This window comes from Mobula hypostoma, chromosome 7, assembly GCF_963921235.1.
Source record: "Mobula hypostoma chromosome 7, sMobHyp1.1, whole genome shotgun sequence".
Lineage (NCBI taxonomy): Eukaryota > Metazoa > Chordata > Chondrichthyes > Myliobatiformes > Myliobatidae > Mobula > Mobula hypostoma.
In genome coordinates, this window is record NC_086103.1 from 20712598 (window position 1) to 20730904 (window position 18307).

General features: G+C 45.5%; 1 protein-coding gene across 1 annotated transcript in view; it reads left to right on the top strand.

The window, feature by feature from the left end:
* The window catches only part of rad50 (RAD50 homolog, double strand break repair protein), a 218229-nt gene that overhangs the window by 122583 nt on the left and 77339 nt on the right, over positions 1-18307 (top strand). Inside the window, exons 14-16 of the mRNA XM_063053126.1 lie at positions 6891-7128; positions 12978-13167; positions 17550-17676. Coding sequence (XP_062909196.1) covers positions 6891-7128; positions 12978-13167; positions 17550-17676 — 555 coding nt within the window. The remainder of the gene's footprint in view (positions 1-6890; positions 7129-12977; positions 13168-17549; positions 17677-18307) is intronic.

Below are 18307 nucleotides of genomic sequence, written 5' to 3' on the forward strand. Positions count from 1 at the left end.
ACTCAATTTTCTCTCGCAAGGGCTTAGTAGGAGGGGGACGGGTATTGACCGCAGAGTTATTGCAAAACTTCCTGCAGTACCCCACCATCTCCAAAAGCCTTCTGAGGGCCCTCTTGTCTGTCGGGGTTGGGAGGTCAGCGATAGCCTGCACTGTAGCTTGCATCACTGCCAGCTGCCCCTGTGTCACCACAATTCCCAGGTAAGTGACATTCGTGTGGCCGAATTCATTTTTTCCAAGGTTCACTATCAAGCTGGCTTCAGACAGCCGTGTTAAATTGCCAATACACACCTCTGTGTTCATCAGCCCTTTAGTCACTGAATTACTCGAAAAATATGGGTGTTGTTTACTTGGCTGCCCTATTGTAACAGACATAACCCAACGTCCCAGTTCTTTGCATTTCCTCGGGACAATCAAACACATGGGTGCGAGTCGTTTAATTACTCCTTCGGGGATTAAGGGAGAGACCTTATCAGTAGACCTGGCCAAAACAATAGCCTTCTCCCATCTGACCGATCCCATCCTAATCTTTTCAAAATGGTTTTTTCCTCTTATCAAGGGGCCCCTAGCTTCATTGATTTCCACGCTAACACCGACTAGGTTTGTTAGCATATCAAAAGCCGGTGACCGTCTCAGTTCGCGTCGGTCATGATCAATAACATTTTTCCCCCTGGGCAGCCGGTAACTCTCTTTCATGATTCCACCAACTGTTTCCTCCAGCACCGCAAAATGTCCACCGGGGGGTACCTCGTGGGCCATGTTAAAAACCTCATCCCCATAACTCTTTTGCACCACCCCCCACTCCTCATCTGCGGATGCTGTACTTGATTTCCCTTTCTTCCTTAGCACTTCCTCGTCCGCACAATAGCTTGTCAAGGCTGTGTCAGAGAGAGCGGTCTCTGCCAAAACCATCAGCCCCTCGTCTCGCTCCTGCGTCTGCACAAATTCTTTCCTGGCTACTGCTACGTCCGTCCCAGCTCCCTCACTACCTCTTATCTCACTACACCCTGTCTCATACAAGGTTGGCAGAAATGTTTCAGCCAAATTCACCATCGCGGGCGGGGCCTCCATGCTGGCAGGCTGACCCGTCAATCTCACGACTGGGAACACGATTCCTCCGGCGATGTCATTACCGAGCAAGACTTCCACGTCTTTCATTGGTAATTCGGACCTCACCCCGATCGTGACTAGTCCAGAGACCAGGTTGCTCTGTAAATGTATCTGGTGCAAAGGGACTGACTCTGTCCCTTCCCCAACACCTTTGACCTCTACCTCCCCAGTCTGGGTCTCTGAGCTAAACTCTAATACACTCTTCAGTATTAGTGACTGACACGCTCCCGTGTCTCTCCAGATCCGCACTGGAACTGGTTTTAACCTCTTTTTCACTGACACCAGTCCGGCCGAGATAAACCTCTCGCGCCCTTCCTGGACTTTTTCAGACCTGTCCTTCCCTAGCGGTTCGCTTAACAGCTCAATACAGCCATTCAAAATTTCCGCTTTTCCTTTCCCCGTCTCCTTCCTTGGGGCAAAGCACCTGGACGCAAAGTGTCCGACTTTCCCACAATTATAACAGACGACCCCAGGAGACTTCCTACCAGACTGCTCCCGGTCTACCTTATCCTTTTCACTAGTCCCCGGCTTACTTTCTGACTTTTCCGGCGGACTCTCCCCGCCGTCCTGACTACCCTTCTGGTAGCCTTTACTCGGGGCAACCTTCATTTTATGCGTCAACGCATACTCATCCGCTAACTTAGCAGTTGCGGCTAACGTGGCTGCCTCTTTCTCATCGAGGTAGGGTCTCATACCCTCAGGGACACAACCTTTAAACTGCTCAATCAGAATCAGCTGCAGCAGTCTGTCATAATCCCCCTCTACCCCTTTCGAGGCGCACCAACGCTCACAATATGTTTGCATCTCACGAGCAAACTCCAAATACGTGCGGTCCCACCGCTTCCTCGCATTCCGAAACCTCTGCCGGTATGTCTCCGGGACCAACTCATAAATCCTGAGGATGGCCTCCTTCACCACCTCATACTTCTGGGCATCTTCCGCGGATAAAGCTGAGTAAGCTTGTTGGGCTTTCCCTTTCAGTACACTCTGAAGTAAAACAACCCACTTATCCCTCGGCCAGTCCTGACTTATAGCTACTTTTTCGAAGTGGAGAAAGTACCGATCCACATCGGTATCGTCAAATGGGGGAACCAGCCTAACCTCCTGGGTCGCCCGGAACCCTCCACCTTGGTTCGGCACGAGCCCCTGCTCGGCCCTTATCTTTAACTTCTCCAGCTCAAATTCCCTTTCCCTCTGTTTCTCCTCTCTCTCCAACTGTCTTTCTCTCTCTTGCCTTTCTACCTCTTTCTCTCTCTCCCGCCTTTCTAACTCTCTCTCTTTCTCCTGCCTTTCTAACTCTCTCTCTTTCTCCCGCCTTTCTAACTCCCTCTCCTGCCTTTCTAACTGCTTCTCTTCGTGTTCTAACTGCTGTACCCGGAACTCGTGCTCGAGTCTCAGTTTTTCAAGCTGTACCTGTACCGCGTCTCCAGCAGGTTTTTCAATAGACACCACCCCCAGCTCACCTTGGGGAAACACACCTTTAGATACATAGTGCTCTACAATAGCTCTGTGTATCTCCTCTCTCCTCATTGTCGACTTCACCTTAGCAAGATTCACCCGTTTTGCCACAGCTATCAATTCCGATTTCCTGGCATCCTCTAATGCCTCCAAGGTCGGCGCCTTTATAAATTCCTCAACCTCCATTTCTGCTGTTTGTCTTTTCTTTCTTTCGGGAATTTTAACCCAATCAATTTACTCCGTCCCAAATTTAGCGTTCAAAATCCCGGACGAGCCCCCACTTATGTTACGTACCCCGTAACTGGGTTGCCAAACCAGCAGAAATGGATCACTCAGTTGGAGTCTGGAGTACTAGAACTAAGAAAGTTTTATTAAAGAAACAAGCAACACAGTAATCGAAAGGATAATAAATGCAACAATTCAACAATGATAACCACACATGTGCACAGAATTAAGATAACAGCATCAATCAAGCTCTATCGTTGTCTAGGGGTAAATGACCAATTTCAAAATGACTCAAAGTTCAGTCCAGTTTGTAGTTCAGTTCGCAGTAATCGTTGTCATGGCGATGGACAAGGTGGGGAAGAGAGACATAGAATAGGAACAACTCATCATTCAGCACAGCTTCACTCACAGACCAGCGAGATGGCTCACAAACAGCATTTGGGCGGGTCCTTGGTGATGTCACCTGAGGTCACCGACTGTGACCCCTCCTCCAGATGCGGTCGATCCTCTGCAGTGAACCCGGCACCCAGGCAAGGGCGGACACACACCGGGTTCCCGCTGATCGTACCTTTCCACCCTGGTCGTTGTCTGGCACTTCTCACCCACTCGTGAGAAGCGTACCGCTTCCAGGGTCTCGTTACCTCGGGTGGCGTGTGTGTCCGTCTTAGCGAACCTGTCCCCTTTTTATCCCCCTGCTGGGGTATCGCCTGTCCATCACTTCAAACAGTTCAGGGTTCAAAGGGGGGAGCCGCTCCAGACAGCTCTTCCTCCCACATCCCTTCATTACACATCTCCAGACGCTGCTCCATTGTTCCTTATCTCTCCTTCCCCTGAGGGCAGGTGGCAGACCAACTGCTGATGCCACTGATGCTAGCCCAGGCCAGCAAACATCTTAATTTTATGTGTATTCTCGTAACACTGTCAACTTCCTGTCAGCTTGAAACAGTTTGGCCATCCTCTGATCTCTCATTAGCAAAGTATTTTGTCCACAGAACTGCTACGCGATGTTTCTTTTTTTTTGTTTTTTGCACCATTTTTGTAAACTCTAGAGACTTGTGTGTGAAAATCCCAGGAGATTGGCAGTTTCTGAGATACTCAAACCACCCCATCTGGCACCAATGATCATTCCATAGTGAAAGTCACTTGGATCACATTTCTTCCTCATTCTGACGTATGGTCTGAACAACAACTGAACCTCTCAGCCACATCTGCATGCTTTTATGAATTGAGTTGCTGCCGCATGATTGGCTGATTAGATAGTTGCATTAATGAGCAGGTGTACCAGTGTACCTGCTTACTGACTATCTGCTACCATATTCTAACTTGAGATTTGTTTTCTTGTAGGTGTTTATAGGAAAATTAAGAAAGAATAGAATTTATGAAAAACTATACATAAATACTGACAAACAACCAATGTGCAAAAGAAGACAAATCGTGCAAATAAGAAATAAATAAATATACACAGAGTTGTAGAGTTCTTGAAAGTGAGTCCATAGACTGTGAGGTCAGTTCAGTGTTGAAATGAGTGAAGTTGTTCACGTTGGTTCAGGAGCCTGATTGTTAACAGGGTAATAACTGTTCCTGAACCTGGTAATGTGGAACCTAAAGTTTCTGTAGCCCCTCGATGGTAGTAGATGGTGTTAGGTCTGTTCTTGGCCATCGTACTGTCACACACAGATACTGAAGGATTCTTCATTGCTGTTTACCATTTACTTTTGACCAGTTAGGATGGACCATTCTTAGTTTGGCCTCTACCCTTTGACTTGTTTAATATGGGTGACTTTACCAAAAGCCAAAGCACAAGGCCCTGACTCCAGTCAGCATAGCTCCCTGAGTCACTGAGGCACGCAAGCTTCCAAACCCCGTGACAAGGTTGTGGTCTTCTTGGAAGGTGATGAGATCCACACCCGTTAAAGCAATAAGAGGTTCAGAAAGTAGGCACAAATGAGTAGCAAACAATTAATTCTTTTACATCCCACATTTACTTCCCTGCTTTAATTCATCTTGATGTTTTGAGCTGTCTCCGATTATTTATTATTTATTTATTTTTGTTGGCCTCCCGCCTCGCTGTAGCAAGAGCAATACCTCGCTCTCCCTTGTTAGTGAGAGAGAGAGAGCCTGTGCGATGTTGAACTGTTGGGTGAACAGTAGTCTTTGTTGGATCTTGGGCACTTTATGCTAATGTCTGCACGGTGGGCGGGTGGGGAGGCTGATGCTTTCTGCTGGAATAAGTGGGGGAGGGGGTAGTTTGTTGCTTTGCTGCTGCTTGTGCATGGGAGGGGGTGGGGGGGTTTGGGGTTCTCATGTTTTTCCTGCCATTCATTCTTTGGGGGTATTCTTGCATTTTGTGGATGTCTGAGCAGAGCAAGAATTTCAGGTTGTACGTTGTATATATTCTCTGATACTGAATTCAACTGTTGAACCATTGTTATTCTTATTATTTGCTTTTTTATATTTGCACAGTTTTTCTTCATTTTGCACGTTGGTTTTTCTGACATTTCTTGGTTTGAAAGTCTACAGCAAAGTGTTTATTGATATAGGAGATTTCAAATGATACTTGCTGTAGATAGGAAGTTCTATTGTAGGTTGGAGTGAGGAGGGCAGCTTTGATGCCCTGATGGATATTGGTGACCCAAATGAAGTTTAACAATCTCTTACCAATACAGTTTCTAGATATATTCAATTGACGAGAATTGAATTACACACGTGGTTTGCGACTTCCAGTAACACAATTGCTGTCAGGGACAGAAGGGACTGTAGATGCTGGGAATCAGGAGCAACACACGAAACACTGAAGAAACTCAGTGGGTCAGGCAGCACCTATGGAGGGAAATAGACAATCAATGATTCAGAGGAAAGATCTTGCCCCTCAGCTGTCTGTTCCCCTCCTCCATAGGCAATGACTGACCCTCTGAATTCCTCCTGCATTTTATGTGCTGCAACATAATTGCTGCCCTATATTCACTTTTTTTTCATCCCATATTCTTCGGAGGAAAGTTGGCTAATTCCTGACAATTTCTCCCTTTCCCCATTCTTTTTCTTTCCCATTCCCTATTCTGGCTCTCCTTTTACCCCTCTCTTCTCACCTGCTCAAACACTGACTCACCACCAGAGGGGGTGCCACTCCTCCTTCCCTTTGTCCCATGGTCCACTGTCCTCTCCTATCAGATTCCTTCTGTTTCAGCCCTTTACCTCTTCCACCAATCACCTTCCTGCTTTGTATTTCATTCCTCCTCCCTCACCTACCTACCTTCCCCCTTATCTGTCTTCACCTTTCATCTGCCAACGTGTACACCTCCGCTCTCCCTACATTGTTATTCTGGCTTCTGACCTCTTCCTTCCCAGTCTTGCTGAAGGGTGTCATCCCAAAACACCTACCGTATATTCCCCTCTGTAGATGCTGCCTGACCTGCTGAGTTCTTCCAGCATTTTGTACATATTACTCTGGAAGCACTCAGAAGTCAGGCAACACAATGGAAGGAAATGTAGTGAATACTTCTGGTCCAGTCAGTAGGAAAGGAAAGGTACGTCGCATCCGGGGTTTCTCCGGTTGGCGGACGATTTCCCTCCACACCTCTCTGACGTAGTGGGGAAGTTACAGCAGTGGTTTGCCATTGCCTTCTGCTGGGTGAGTTTCCAAAGAGATCACCAGCTCGTAACCCAGCACGGATGGAAAGCGTGCAGGGGAGCCGGCTGGATTCGAACTCGGGACCTTTCGCTGGTCCAGTCAGTATGCTTGCTTTTTTCTCCGGCATCTGCAGGTTTTCATTAACACGGGAGATTCTGTAGGTGCTGGAAGTCCAGAGCAACACACACAAAACAGTGGTGGAACCCAACAGGTCAGGGAGCTTCTGTGGAAAGGAATAGTCGACGTTTGGGCCTGGACCCTTCATCAAGGCTGAAAAGGAAGGGGAAAGACCCTTCTGCAGTTCGGATTTTGTTTTGTTCACATGGATTTGAGGAAGTTGTGTTACTCAGACCACCTTTATCACCTGCCAAGAATGAAGATGTTAAAAATTAAATCTCCCATTGCTGTGCTACCCTACCCTTGCGGGGAATGACTGAATTTGTTGGGCTATTTATCTTCTCTTATTTGTAGCCATGCTGTCTGGAGCTACGGCCGTGTACAGCCAGTTCATTAGCCAGCTGACGGAGGAGGGTGAGCCCTGCTGCCCGGTGTGCCAGCGCACCTTTCCGTCGGAGGCAGAGCTTCAGGACATCATCGAGGACCTGCAGTCAAAGCTTCGCCTCGTCCCCAACAAGTTGAAGTCGGCTGAGTCAGAGCTGAAGAAGAAAGAAGAGCGTCGTGACATAATGATGGAACTCAGGCCGATCAGGTAAAAAGTAAACACAGCTCTGAATTAATTTCTTTACCTCTTATTGCCTGCTGATCAATTCTTCATTGGATTTGCAGAGAATCGAGTCATAGAAAACTACAGCACAGAAAACAGGCCCTTTGTCCCATCTAGTCCATACCAAACCATTTAAATTGCCTAGTCCCATCGACCTATACCCGAACCCTAGTCCTCCATAACCCTCCCGTTTATGTACCTAACCAAATTTCTCTTGAAAGGGAGAGAGATGGGAATAGCAGATTATCTGTGAGATAGTGTAGAGATCAAGAGAGTGATTGGTGTGGGTCAGAGGGTTATAAAGCAGCGGTCCCCAACCACCGGGCCACAAAGCATGTGCTACCGGGCCGCGAGGAAACGATATGAGTCAGCTGCACCTTTCCTCATTCCCTGTCACGCACTGTTGAATTTGAACATAGGGTTGCCAACTGTCCTGTATATTGGGCTAAATTGGTTTGTCCCATACGGGACTGCCCTTGTTCCGTATTTCCCCCGCTAAGGTAGAGCATTCCTATGAAACCTTTCGTGCCGAAATGGCGTAAAGTGAAGAAGCAATTACCATTAATTTATATGGGAAAATTTTTTGAGCGTTCCCAGACCCAAAAAATAACCTACCAAATCATACCAAATAACACATAAAACCTAAAATAACACTAACATATAGTAAAAGCAGGAATGATATGATAAATACGCAGCCTATATAAAGTAGAAATAATGTATGTACAGTGTAGTCAGGAAGATTAAGCCAAAACTGATTTGTAGGGGAAAAAATCGGCACGTATGCACATGCGCACGTCACATATGCGAATGTCACGCATGTGCACATAGGAGCCCGCACGAGGCTTCATGGTCATGGTAGTCTTTCTCGGGGTAAACACAAGTGTCTCATCAACACACACAAAAAATGCTGGTGAACGCAGCAGGCCAGGGAGCATCTATAGGAAGAGGTACAGTCGACATTTCGGGCCGGAATCCTTTGTCATGATTTGACTCACAAACACGAGGAAATCTGCAGATGCTGGAATTTCAAGCATCACACATAAAAGTTGCTGGTGAACGCAGCAGGCCAGGCAGCATCTCTAGGAAGAGGTACAGTCGATGTTTTGGGCCGAGACCCTTCGTCAGGACTAATTGAAAGAAGAGCTAGTAAGAGATTTGAGAGGGGGAGGGGGAGGGGGAGGGGAAGATCCAAAATGATAGGAGAAGACAGGAGGGAGAGGGATGGAGCCAAGAACTGGACAGTTGATTGGCAAAAGGGATATGAGAGGATCATGGGACAGGAGGCCCAGGGAGAAAGAAAAGGGGGAGGGGGGAAGCCCAGAGGATGGGCAAGGGGTATAGTGCGAGGGATAGAGGGAGAAAAAGGATGTGTGTATATAAATAAATAACGGATGGGGTACGAGGGGGAGGTGGGGCATTAGCGGAAGTTTGAGAAGTCGATGTTCATGCCATCAGGTTGGAGGCTACCCAGACGGAATATAAGGTGTTGTTCCTCCAACCTGAGTGTGGCTTCATCTTGACAGTAGAGGAGGCCATGGATAGACATATCAGAATGGGAATGGGACGTGGAATTAAAATGTGTGGACACTGGGAGATCCTGCTTTCTCTGGCTGACAGAGCATAGGTGTTCAGCGAAACGATCTCCCAGACTGCGTCAGGTCTCACCAATATATAAAAGGCCACATCGGGAGCACCGGATGCAGTATATCACCCCAGCCGACTCACAGGTGAAGTGTTGCCTCACCTGGAAGGACTGTCTGGGGCCCTGAATGGTGGTGAGGGAGGAAGTGTAAGGGCATGTGTAACACTTGTTCCACTTACAAGGATAAGTGACAGGAGGGAGATCAGTGGGGAGGGATGGGGACGAATAGACAAAGGAGTCGCGTAGGGAGCAATCCCTGCGGAAAGCAGAGAGGTGGGGAAGGGAAAGATGTGGTTAGTGGTGGGATCCCGTTGGAGGTGGCGGAAGTTACGGAGAATTCTATGTTGGACCCGGGGGCTGGTGGGGTGGTAGGTGAGGACAAGGGGAACCCTATTCCTAGTGGGGTGGTGGGATGATGGAGTGAGAGCAGATGTGCGTGAAATGGGGGAGATGCGTTTGAGAGCAGAGTTGATGGTGGAGGAAGGGAAGCCCCTTTCTTTAAAAAAGGAGGACATCTCCTTCGTCCTGGAATGAAAAGCCTCATCCTGAGAGCAGATGCGGCGGAGACGGAGGAATTGCGAGAAGGGGATGGCATTTTTGCAAGAGACAGGGTGAGAAGAGGAATAGTCCAGGTAGCTGTGAGAGTCAGTAGGCTTATAGTAGACATCAGTAGATAAGCTGTCTCCAGAGATAGAGACAGAAAGATATACAAAGGGGAGGGAGGTGCCGGAAATGGACCAGGTAAACGTGAGGGCAGGGTGAAAGTTGGAGGCAAGGTTAATGAAGTCAACGAGCTCAGCATGCGTGCAGGAAGCAGCGCCAATGCAGTTGTCGATGTAGCGAAGGAAAAGTGGGGGACAGATGCCAGAATAGGTTTGGAACATAGATTGTTCCACAAAGCCAATAAAAAGGCAGGCATAGCTGGGACCCATACGGGTGCCCATGGCTACACCTTTAGTTTGGAGGAAGTGGGAGGACCCAAACTCCTCCCTCACTACCATTCAGGGCGCCAGACAATCCTTCCAGGTGAGACGACACTTCACCTGTAGTGGCTGGGGTGATATACTGCGCCCGGTGCTCCCGATGTGGCCTTCTATATATTGGCGAGACCCGACGCAGACTGGGAGATCGTTTCGCTGAACACCTACGCTCTGTCCGCCAGAGAAAGCAGAATCTTCCAGTGGCCACACATTTTAACTCCACGTCCCATTCCCATTCTGATATGTCTATCCACGGCCTCCTCTACTGTAAAGATGAAGCCACACTGGGTTGAGGAACAACACCTTATATTCCATCTGGGTAGCCTCCAACCTGATGGCATGAACTTTGACTTCTCAAACTTCCACTAATGCCCCACCTCTCCCTCGTACCCCATCCGTTATTTATTTATTTATTTATATACACATCCTTTTTCTCCCTCTGTCCCTCTCACTATACCCCTTGCCCATCCTCTGGGCTTCCCCCCTCCCCCTTTTCTTTCTCCCTAGGCCTCCTGTCCCATGATCCTCTCATATCCCTTTTGCCAATCACCTGTCCAGCTCTTGGCTCCATCCCTCTCCCTCCTGTCTTCTCCTATCATTTCTGATCTCCCCCACCCCCTCCCACTCTCAAATCTCTTACTAGCTCTTCCTTCAGTTAGTCCTGACGAAGGGTCTCGGCCCGAAACGTCGACTGTACCTCTTCCTAGAGATGCTGCCTGGCCTGCTGCGTTCACCAGCAACTTTTATGTGTGCTGTCAGGATTTGACTGCTACTTTTGTCCCTTGTTTGGGAGTGAGAAAGTTGGCAACCCTAACTGTAAAAGACATGTTGAGGTGAGTTTAACCCTACTTGAACACCACCCCCCCTCCCCCCAGTCGGCCTGTCCGCAAGAATATTGTCAATATTAAACCAGTCCGCGGTGCAAAAAAGTTTGGGGACCCCTGTTATAAAGGGATGTTAATTACAACCTGCAGGGTTTGGAATATGAGGAAATGAATGAGAATAGAGGAGATGGGACATGGTAGCATGATAGTTAGACTAATGCTACTCCAGCTCCAGTGACCTTGGTGTAATCCCCACCACTGTGTGTAATTAGTTTGCAAGTGTCCCTGTGACCACGTGCGTTTCCCCCGGCTGCTCCAGTTCCCTCCCACATTCCGAAGATATACGGTTAGTAGGTTAATTGGTCACATGGGTACAATTGGGCAGAGCAGGTTCGTCGGGCCAGCTGGATGGGCCTGTTACAGTGCTGTAAAACGAAGGTAATGCTAGGACAGTGAGTTACAAGATTTTAGTCATTTATTTATTGATTGGTTGCGATACAACACTGAATAGGCCCATCCAGTCTTCCGAGCTGCACCACTCAGCAATCTCCAATTTAAACCTAGCCTCGTCACGGGACAATTTACAATGACAAATTAACCTACCAACCGGTACGTCTGTGGGCTGTGGGAGGAAAGCGGAGCACCCGGAGGAAACCCACGCGGTCACGGGGGAAAACGTACGAACTCCGTACAGGCAACGGCAAGAATTGAACTGGTGTTACCTGGTGCTGTAAATCATTGTGCTAACCACTACACTACCGTGCTGTCCATTGCAGTCACTGGATACCCAAAGCAAATTGAAATTTATTTTTTATTGTCACCTGCACTTGCAGACTGCAAAACACTGTAGAGTCCACAAGATAACCCTGAGCTTCCTGCCGAGCCTCACTGGGCTAATTCCTCTCCCCTCTGATTGACAGACTCTCCAGGACGCCAGCTGTGATTAGGAAGCCTTCTCTGCCCATTCAGAGCCGCATCAGCACTTACACTCTGTGGCCACATTATTGGACACACCTGCACACCACCTCGGTGTGCAAGTATATTGGAAATATCTAATCAGCCAATCCTGTGGCAATAGCTCTACGCATAAAACTAATTCTTATTCTTGAAAAGCATGCAGAAACAGTCGAGGTTCAGCTGTAATTTAGACCACATATCAGAACACAACAGTCTCTGGATTTAACAGAGAATGGTGTGAAAAACAAAGAAAGATCAATGTCAATCCTTGAAGTAGGTGGTGTACAGCAACAGAAGGCCACCCCGGGTTCCATTCCCATAACCATTTTATTAGGTATACTCTGTACCTTATCAAGTGGCCACTGAACATATATAATTCAGTTTGGTGTCACTGTCCACCCTGTCTCAAACATTTCCTTTATTCTCTTCACCCTTCCCCTTTTAACCGGCCTTTTTAATTTCATTTCTGAATAAAATTACTCCAATTCCACTGATATTATCCCATTTCTTCAGGATGTACTGAATTTTAGATTAAATTTGTGCTCCCTTTACAGTGGGTTTAATGTCGCATTAGCAGTCTTTCACACTGTTCCTGCCTAATACAAAACTATGAGGGGTATAGACAGGGTAATTGCAAGCAGGCTCTTTCTGGTCTTCAACCAGAGGTTATGGGTTAAGGGTGAAAGGTGAAAAGTTTTAGGGGAACATGAGGGGAAACTTCTTCACTCAGAGGGTCGTGGGAGTGTGGAAGTGGTGCATGCGAGCTCGATTTCAACGTTTAAGAGAAGTTTGGAGAGGTATATGGTTGGTTGGGGTATGGAGGTTTATGGTCCTGGTGCAGCTCGATGGGAGTAGGCAGTTTAACTGGTTTTGGCATGAACTAGGTGTGCCGAAGGGCTGCTTCTGTGCTGTACTTCTCTGTCTCTTAAATGAGGAGGCAGATCAGGATTTTCGTTAGTCTGAAAGAGAAAATAGGTCTGGTCCAAAAAAATTTCTAACCTCAGGGCCCAGGCAGCGTTTCTGCATAATTTTAACCATGTTATTTTGATTGGAATCCTTTGCACTCAGGGTTTATGCATCCTACCATATCCTCCCCCCATAATATCATTGTTTAAGCCCCCATTTCATTTTGTGTAGATGGCTGAATTTGGAAAGTACTTGGTGCTGCATCAATCTATAGAAATGCAGCCTAAATTTGAGTTTATTCAGAAGCAAGATTAACATCAATGAGTTTTGGTAAAACAAACAAGCCTATTGAGTTTTGCCGTATAACAAACAAGCCTGGAACAGATGCAATCTCAACCTTACACAAGATACATCAAGGCATTTATTTAAGGTTCAACTATTTTTCTGTCTCATTTGGTCAGCCTCCATTTTTGTTTTGCCTGTAACATTTACTTAAACTTCCATCAAACTTATTCCGTTCTGCAGGGAAACAGTCACTGAACTTAAAGAAAAAGATTTGCCTGAGCTTCGAAATAAACTGCAGAGCATCAATCGAGATATTCAGCACCTGAAAAGCGATATTGAGGAGGAGGAGACTCAGCTTGCTCGCTTCATATCTCAAGAAGGCTCAGCAAAGTCATGTCTGCAAGACATATCGCACATGGAGAGATACCAGGTACCAGTAGGCAGGCTGTGTTCTAAAGTATAAAAGAGAAAATGCTGGAGAACGTGGCAGGTCAGGCAACATCTGTGGAAAGAGGTGCAAAGTATATTCGGAAGAAAGAAAGGTTAACATTATTTGGTGCATGTACATTGAGACATGCAGTGAAATTCATCATTTCTGGCACCAGCATAGCGTGCCTACAATTTACTTAATCCTTATCCCTACATCTTTGGAATGTAGGAGGAGACTTGAGTATCTGGAGGAAACCCACACAGCCACGGGGAGAACGTACAGACTCCTTACAAACATTAGTGGGAATTGAATGGAATAAGTTATCTCTGATACTGTAGTGATTACAGTAACCCTGGGAAGTGTGACCAAATTGTGCGCCAGAGTGTAGCTGAAGTCACACCCATTGCGGACAGAACTCCGCTGGGAGGAGTTAATCCCTCCCTCCCTGATTTCTTGATTTCAGTTCACTGAGCTTCCATCTCCTGCACCTCTCGGCTGCTGCTCCTTCCAGCTGAGTACGATTGGGAGGCTTGCACAAAGTATGAGATCACACAAACTGCAGAAGTTTGACAGCTGGTTTCCCACACTGAGTGGTTTCTCTTCACTGATCACAGTCACCTTGTTTCAGTTGATCATTACCTCTGTCCTTCTATATCAATGCATGGGTCAAAAATAAAGCGATTCCAATTCCAGACCAAAGAGCTTGAGAAATAAACCCAACGAGCAGAAGACTGAGAGCTAAATTCCTGCACATACTGAGCGCGGTCACGGGGAGCACCTGGAGGAAACGCAGTCACAAGGAGAACAGCGCCACCTCCTGAGATTTTCAAACCACCCTGTCTGGCACCAACAATCATTCCATAGTCAGAGTCACTTAGATCACGTTGCTTAAGCAGTCTGTTGTTTGGTCTGAGCAGCAACTGAACCTCGTGACCATGTCTGCATGCTTGTATGCATTGAGTTGCTGCCACGTCATCGGTTGATTAGATATTTGCATTCATGAGCAGACATTCGGGTGTACCGAATAAAGTGACCACTGAGTATATGTGCTCGGTCTCATGCAATGGCTTTCCTTAACCCCCTGTTGTGAAATTCTTACCACACGAGCATTCTTATGCTCTCACTGTACCTTTCTTCATCTTCGTAATTGTAACAAACCTCTATCCTTGTCTGTATTCATCTTTAATATCAAGGTTGTCTAAACTGTTATTGGCAATTGGTAGCCTTGTAGCCAAACATCTAGGTCCTCGGATACTATTATTAAAATAAGTTTATTATTGTCACATGTACAGAGGTACAGTGAAAAGATTTGTTTTGGCTGCCATCCAAACAGATCATTACATCACATCAGGACTGGAATTTGCAGCCTAAATCTCTATGCCCATCCCACTTTCCTACTCTTAACCTTCTTCAGCAACCATGCTTGTTTGATCTGATGTCAGACAGTACAGAAACAGCACCTTGATGACATGTCTGTCATAGTCCCACCCGCTAGCAATTGTTCCATAATCTTCCAGTATGCTCATCCAGGCATTACTAAAATGTTGTGAGAGTACTGGCCTCCATCAACATCTCAGGCAAGACATTCTAAGTACCAACTACCACCAGAGTGAGGAAAAAAATGTCTTCAGATCCCCTTTCTACCTTTTCCCCCAAGTCTACACCCTCTTGTTATAGATTCCACTGCTGTTGAGAAAAGTTTCCCACTACATTCCCTATCTATGCCCCACATAACTTTGTATATCTCTATCAGGACCCTAATCAGCTCTAAGGCAAACGAACCCAGCTCATCCAGTCTGTTCTCAAATCTGAACTGTTTCATCCCAGCCAACTTTCTGGTAAAACTCCTTCAAATCCTGTCCAGTGCAGTCATGCCCTTCAAACAGTGGGGCAACAGAGATGAATCATCAATGTGATCTAACTGATGTTTTAAAAGTTAAAATTGAGTTTATTGTCAAATGTACAATTCAATGTATTTAATGAAAACCTTACTTGTAGCAACATCACTGGCATGGAGCATCAGATACACAAACATTCACAAGAAAAACTCATTAAACATAAATTATACACAATGCTTACAAGAAAGGATACAATGAAAACAAATTAAAAACAAGTTTCATTGTAGTGCAAATGATATGTTAAGATAATCATCATCATCATCATCATCATCATTATGAACTATGTTGTATGATGTGGGTGATCATGGTCTTTGACCATGATTGTTCCCGGCAAGTTTTTCTACAGAAGTGGTTTACCATTGCCTTCTGGGCAGTGTCTTTACAAGACAGATGACCCCAACCATTATCAATGATTTCAAGAGATTGTTGGCCTGGCGTTAGTGGTGGCATAACCAGGACTTGTGATATCCACCAGCTCCTCATATGACCATCCACCACCTGTTCCCATGGCTTCACATGTCCCTGATTGGGGGTGGGGAGGCAGGTGGTGGTGGTTAAGCATTTTGCCCAAGGGTGACCTGCCAGCTAGCGGAGCGCCTTACACCTCTGATGGTATCTCTACGCCACCAATTTGACATTTAATTCGACATTTGAAGTGGAACGTTGTGTGAATACACTTGTTTCTTTTGGGACTTCCTCTTGATTTATTGCTTTGAAATAGCAGAAAAATATCCCCTTTTACGAGGTACAAACTAAATTGCCTTGTGAGAGACCCATGCATGATTGCTGAGGCTGTGATTATTGTGGTAAGTTGTAGATTTGGACATCCAATTCCCCTTTATCCTGGGGCAGTCCTTTGTTGCGTAGTGGCGGAGTTTTAGAGCAACATGCTAGTCCTTTCAGACAGTTTATGGTCTGTAACACTGGAAGAATATCATTAGTGTAGATAGCATAACGTATCCATTACCTTAGATATTTAAAACAAAATGGTGTTTACTGTGCTAATTACATTGTATTTTTATGACAACAAAGCCAATATGCTGTCACTTTTCATAGGAGGACTTTTTTTGAGTCCAGTGTACATTGCATAACTTACATTTTTAATGTTTACTTAAAGTTAGAATATATCTGTAAAACTTTAAAGTGTCAAATGTTTGACAAAAAACATGACTAGTCTTAGCATTTTCTGATAATTCAAGTTTGCTCCTGCCTAAATCTGCTAGGTTTTTTAAAAAATCCCTTCTGATGCACTGGTTTTGTCTTACTGAGCAGAACCATGTGAGGGAGCTAGGTTTCCATTAACTGGGTATTACCTCTAATTTGGTTATGTTATCTCTTTACAATTTCAACTGTGTAGTTTGTGCTAAAATCTTGCAAGTTTATCACTGAATGTCATTGGGACTTAGAGCCAGTAGAGGGCAGCATAGTAGCATAGTGGTTAGCACAACATTATTACAGACCCTGCTATCCAGGTTCAATTCTGCTGCTGTTTGCAAGGAGTTCGTACGTTCTCCCCATGACCACATGGGTTTCCTCTGGGTGCTCCGATTTCTTCTCATGTTCCAAAGACGTATGGGTTAATTGGTTACATGGTGCCGGCTGGAAGGGCCTGTTACTATGCTGTCCCTAGAACTAGAAATAAATAAAACTTTTAAGCAAGTTTATTTTTCAAGTTTGTGCAGAGATGCCTTGCTATTGCAACAATAGTATTGAGTTTTGAATTAAGCCTGACTGTAATTGTCAAGGTTATTTAACCACCTAATTTTCAGATGAGGTAGGAAGCAATAATTTTAAGCCTGAGTGGAACTACAAGCCCTTTTCATGTTGTTATGGGGTAACCTCTGAAAACAAAAAAAAAATCAAGGGCTGGCTTTTTAATTTTTTTTTTAATTTTGTAAATTGGATGTAAATCTGACCAAAGAGCAAATTATGATGAAGAGTGCCTTCACTTTACTGGGATGAAAAAAGATTTTCAGATTTCAGATTCATTTATTTTGTCACATGTATTTAGAAACAAGTGAAATGTGTGATTTGCACTGACAAACGTTACACCTAAGGATGTGCTGGGGAATGGCCTGCAAGTGTCACCACGCATTCTGGCACCAACGTGCCTACGATGCTCAGCAGAACAACGCAGAACACAACAACAGGGAATATGCCAAGTGGCAAAGCAACAACAGTGAAGCAAGCCCTGCTCCTCTGTTGCTTTGTTGGTTGGTATGTCCTCTTCTGTTTTTCAGACGAGCATCATGGGCATGCTATGTTTGTGATGGAACGGGTGGTGATAAATTTTATGGCCGCTTTTAAAAGGCAGTTGGATTTGTATTTGAAATGGGAACGTTGTGTAAGCTATATAATAAAAGCAGAGGATTGAGAATAATTGGAAGGCTCTTTGAAAGCGTTCACGCTGGAATTTCCTGACTCCTACTGTGATATTCCGTTTCAAATGTTTGTGACTGACAGCTGTGCTTTCTCTTCCACCAGACAGACTTGAGAGATGTCGAGCGCAAGATTGCACAGCAAGCTGCCAAGCTCCAGGGCGTAAGCATGAACCGTACAATGCAGCAAGTCAATCAAGAGAAGCAAGAAATGCAGCTGCAAGTGGAGACAGGTAGGGGGGAATGAAGAGAATTTTAAATGCACAAGTACTTGCTTTCACCAATTGGGGTTCTGATGAAGTTTCTCAGCTCAAAATGTTGACTGTTTATTCCTCTCCTTAGATGTTTCCTGACCTGCTGAGTTCTTCCAACATGTTCTATCTGTTATTCCAGTCAGCTAATTGCCCAATTAGAATCCTAATTTTTGTTTCCAAATGCCTTTGGATTCTCACACCAGCCTATCTCCAAAATCTCTCTAACCCTAACCCTAAAAGCCTAAGATCGCTGAGATTTTTTCTGTTCGGGTCTCTTGGTATATCTTTAATTTTAAACGAGAGAAAATCTGCAATTGCTGAGATTCATGTTCTTGTGGGCGTTCACATTAAAAACAAATAAACACAACAGAATCAACGAAAGACTGTGCATGATAAAGGCAGATAAGCAACCAATGTGCAAAGGACAATAAACTGTGTAAATACGAATAAAGAAAATAATGATATTAAATAAATAAATCTACAATATGAGTTGCATAGTCCCTAAAAGTGAGTCCATAGGTTGTGAAATCAGTTCTGGGTTGGTGTGAGTGGTTATCTCCCCGGTTGAGGGGTGATAATGGTGTCTTAAATATTAATAAAGGACCCAAAT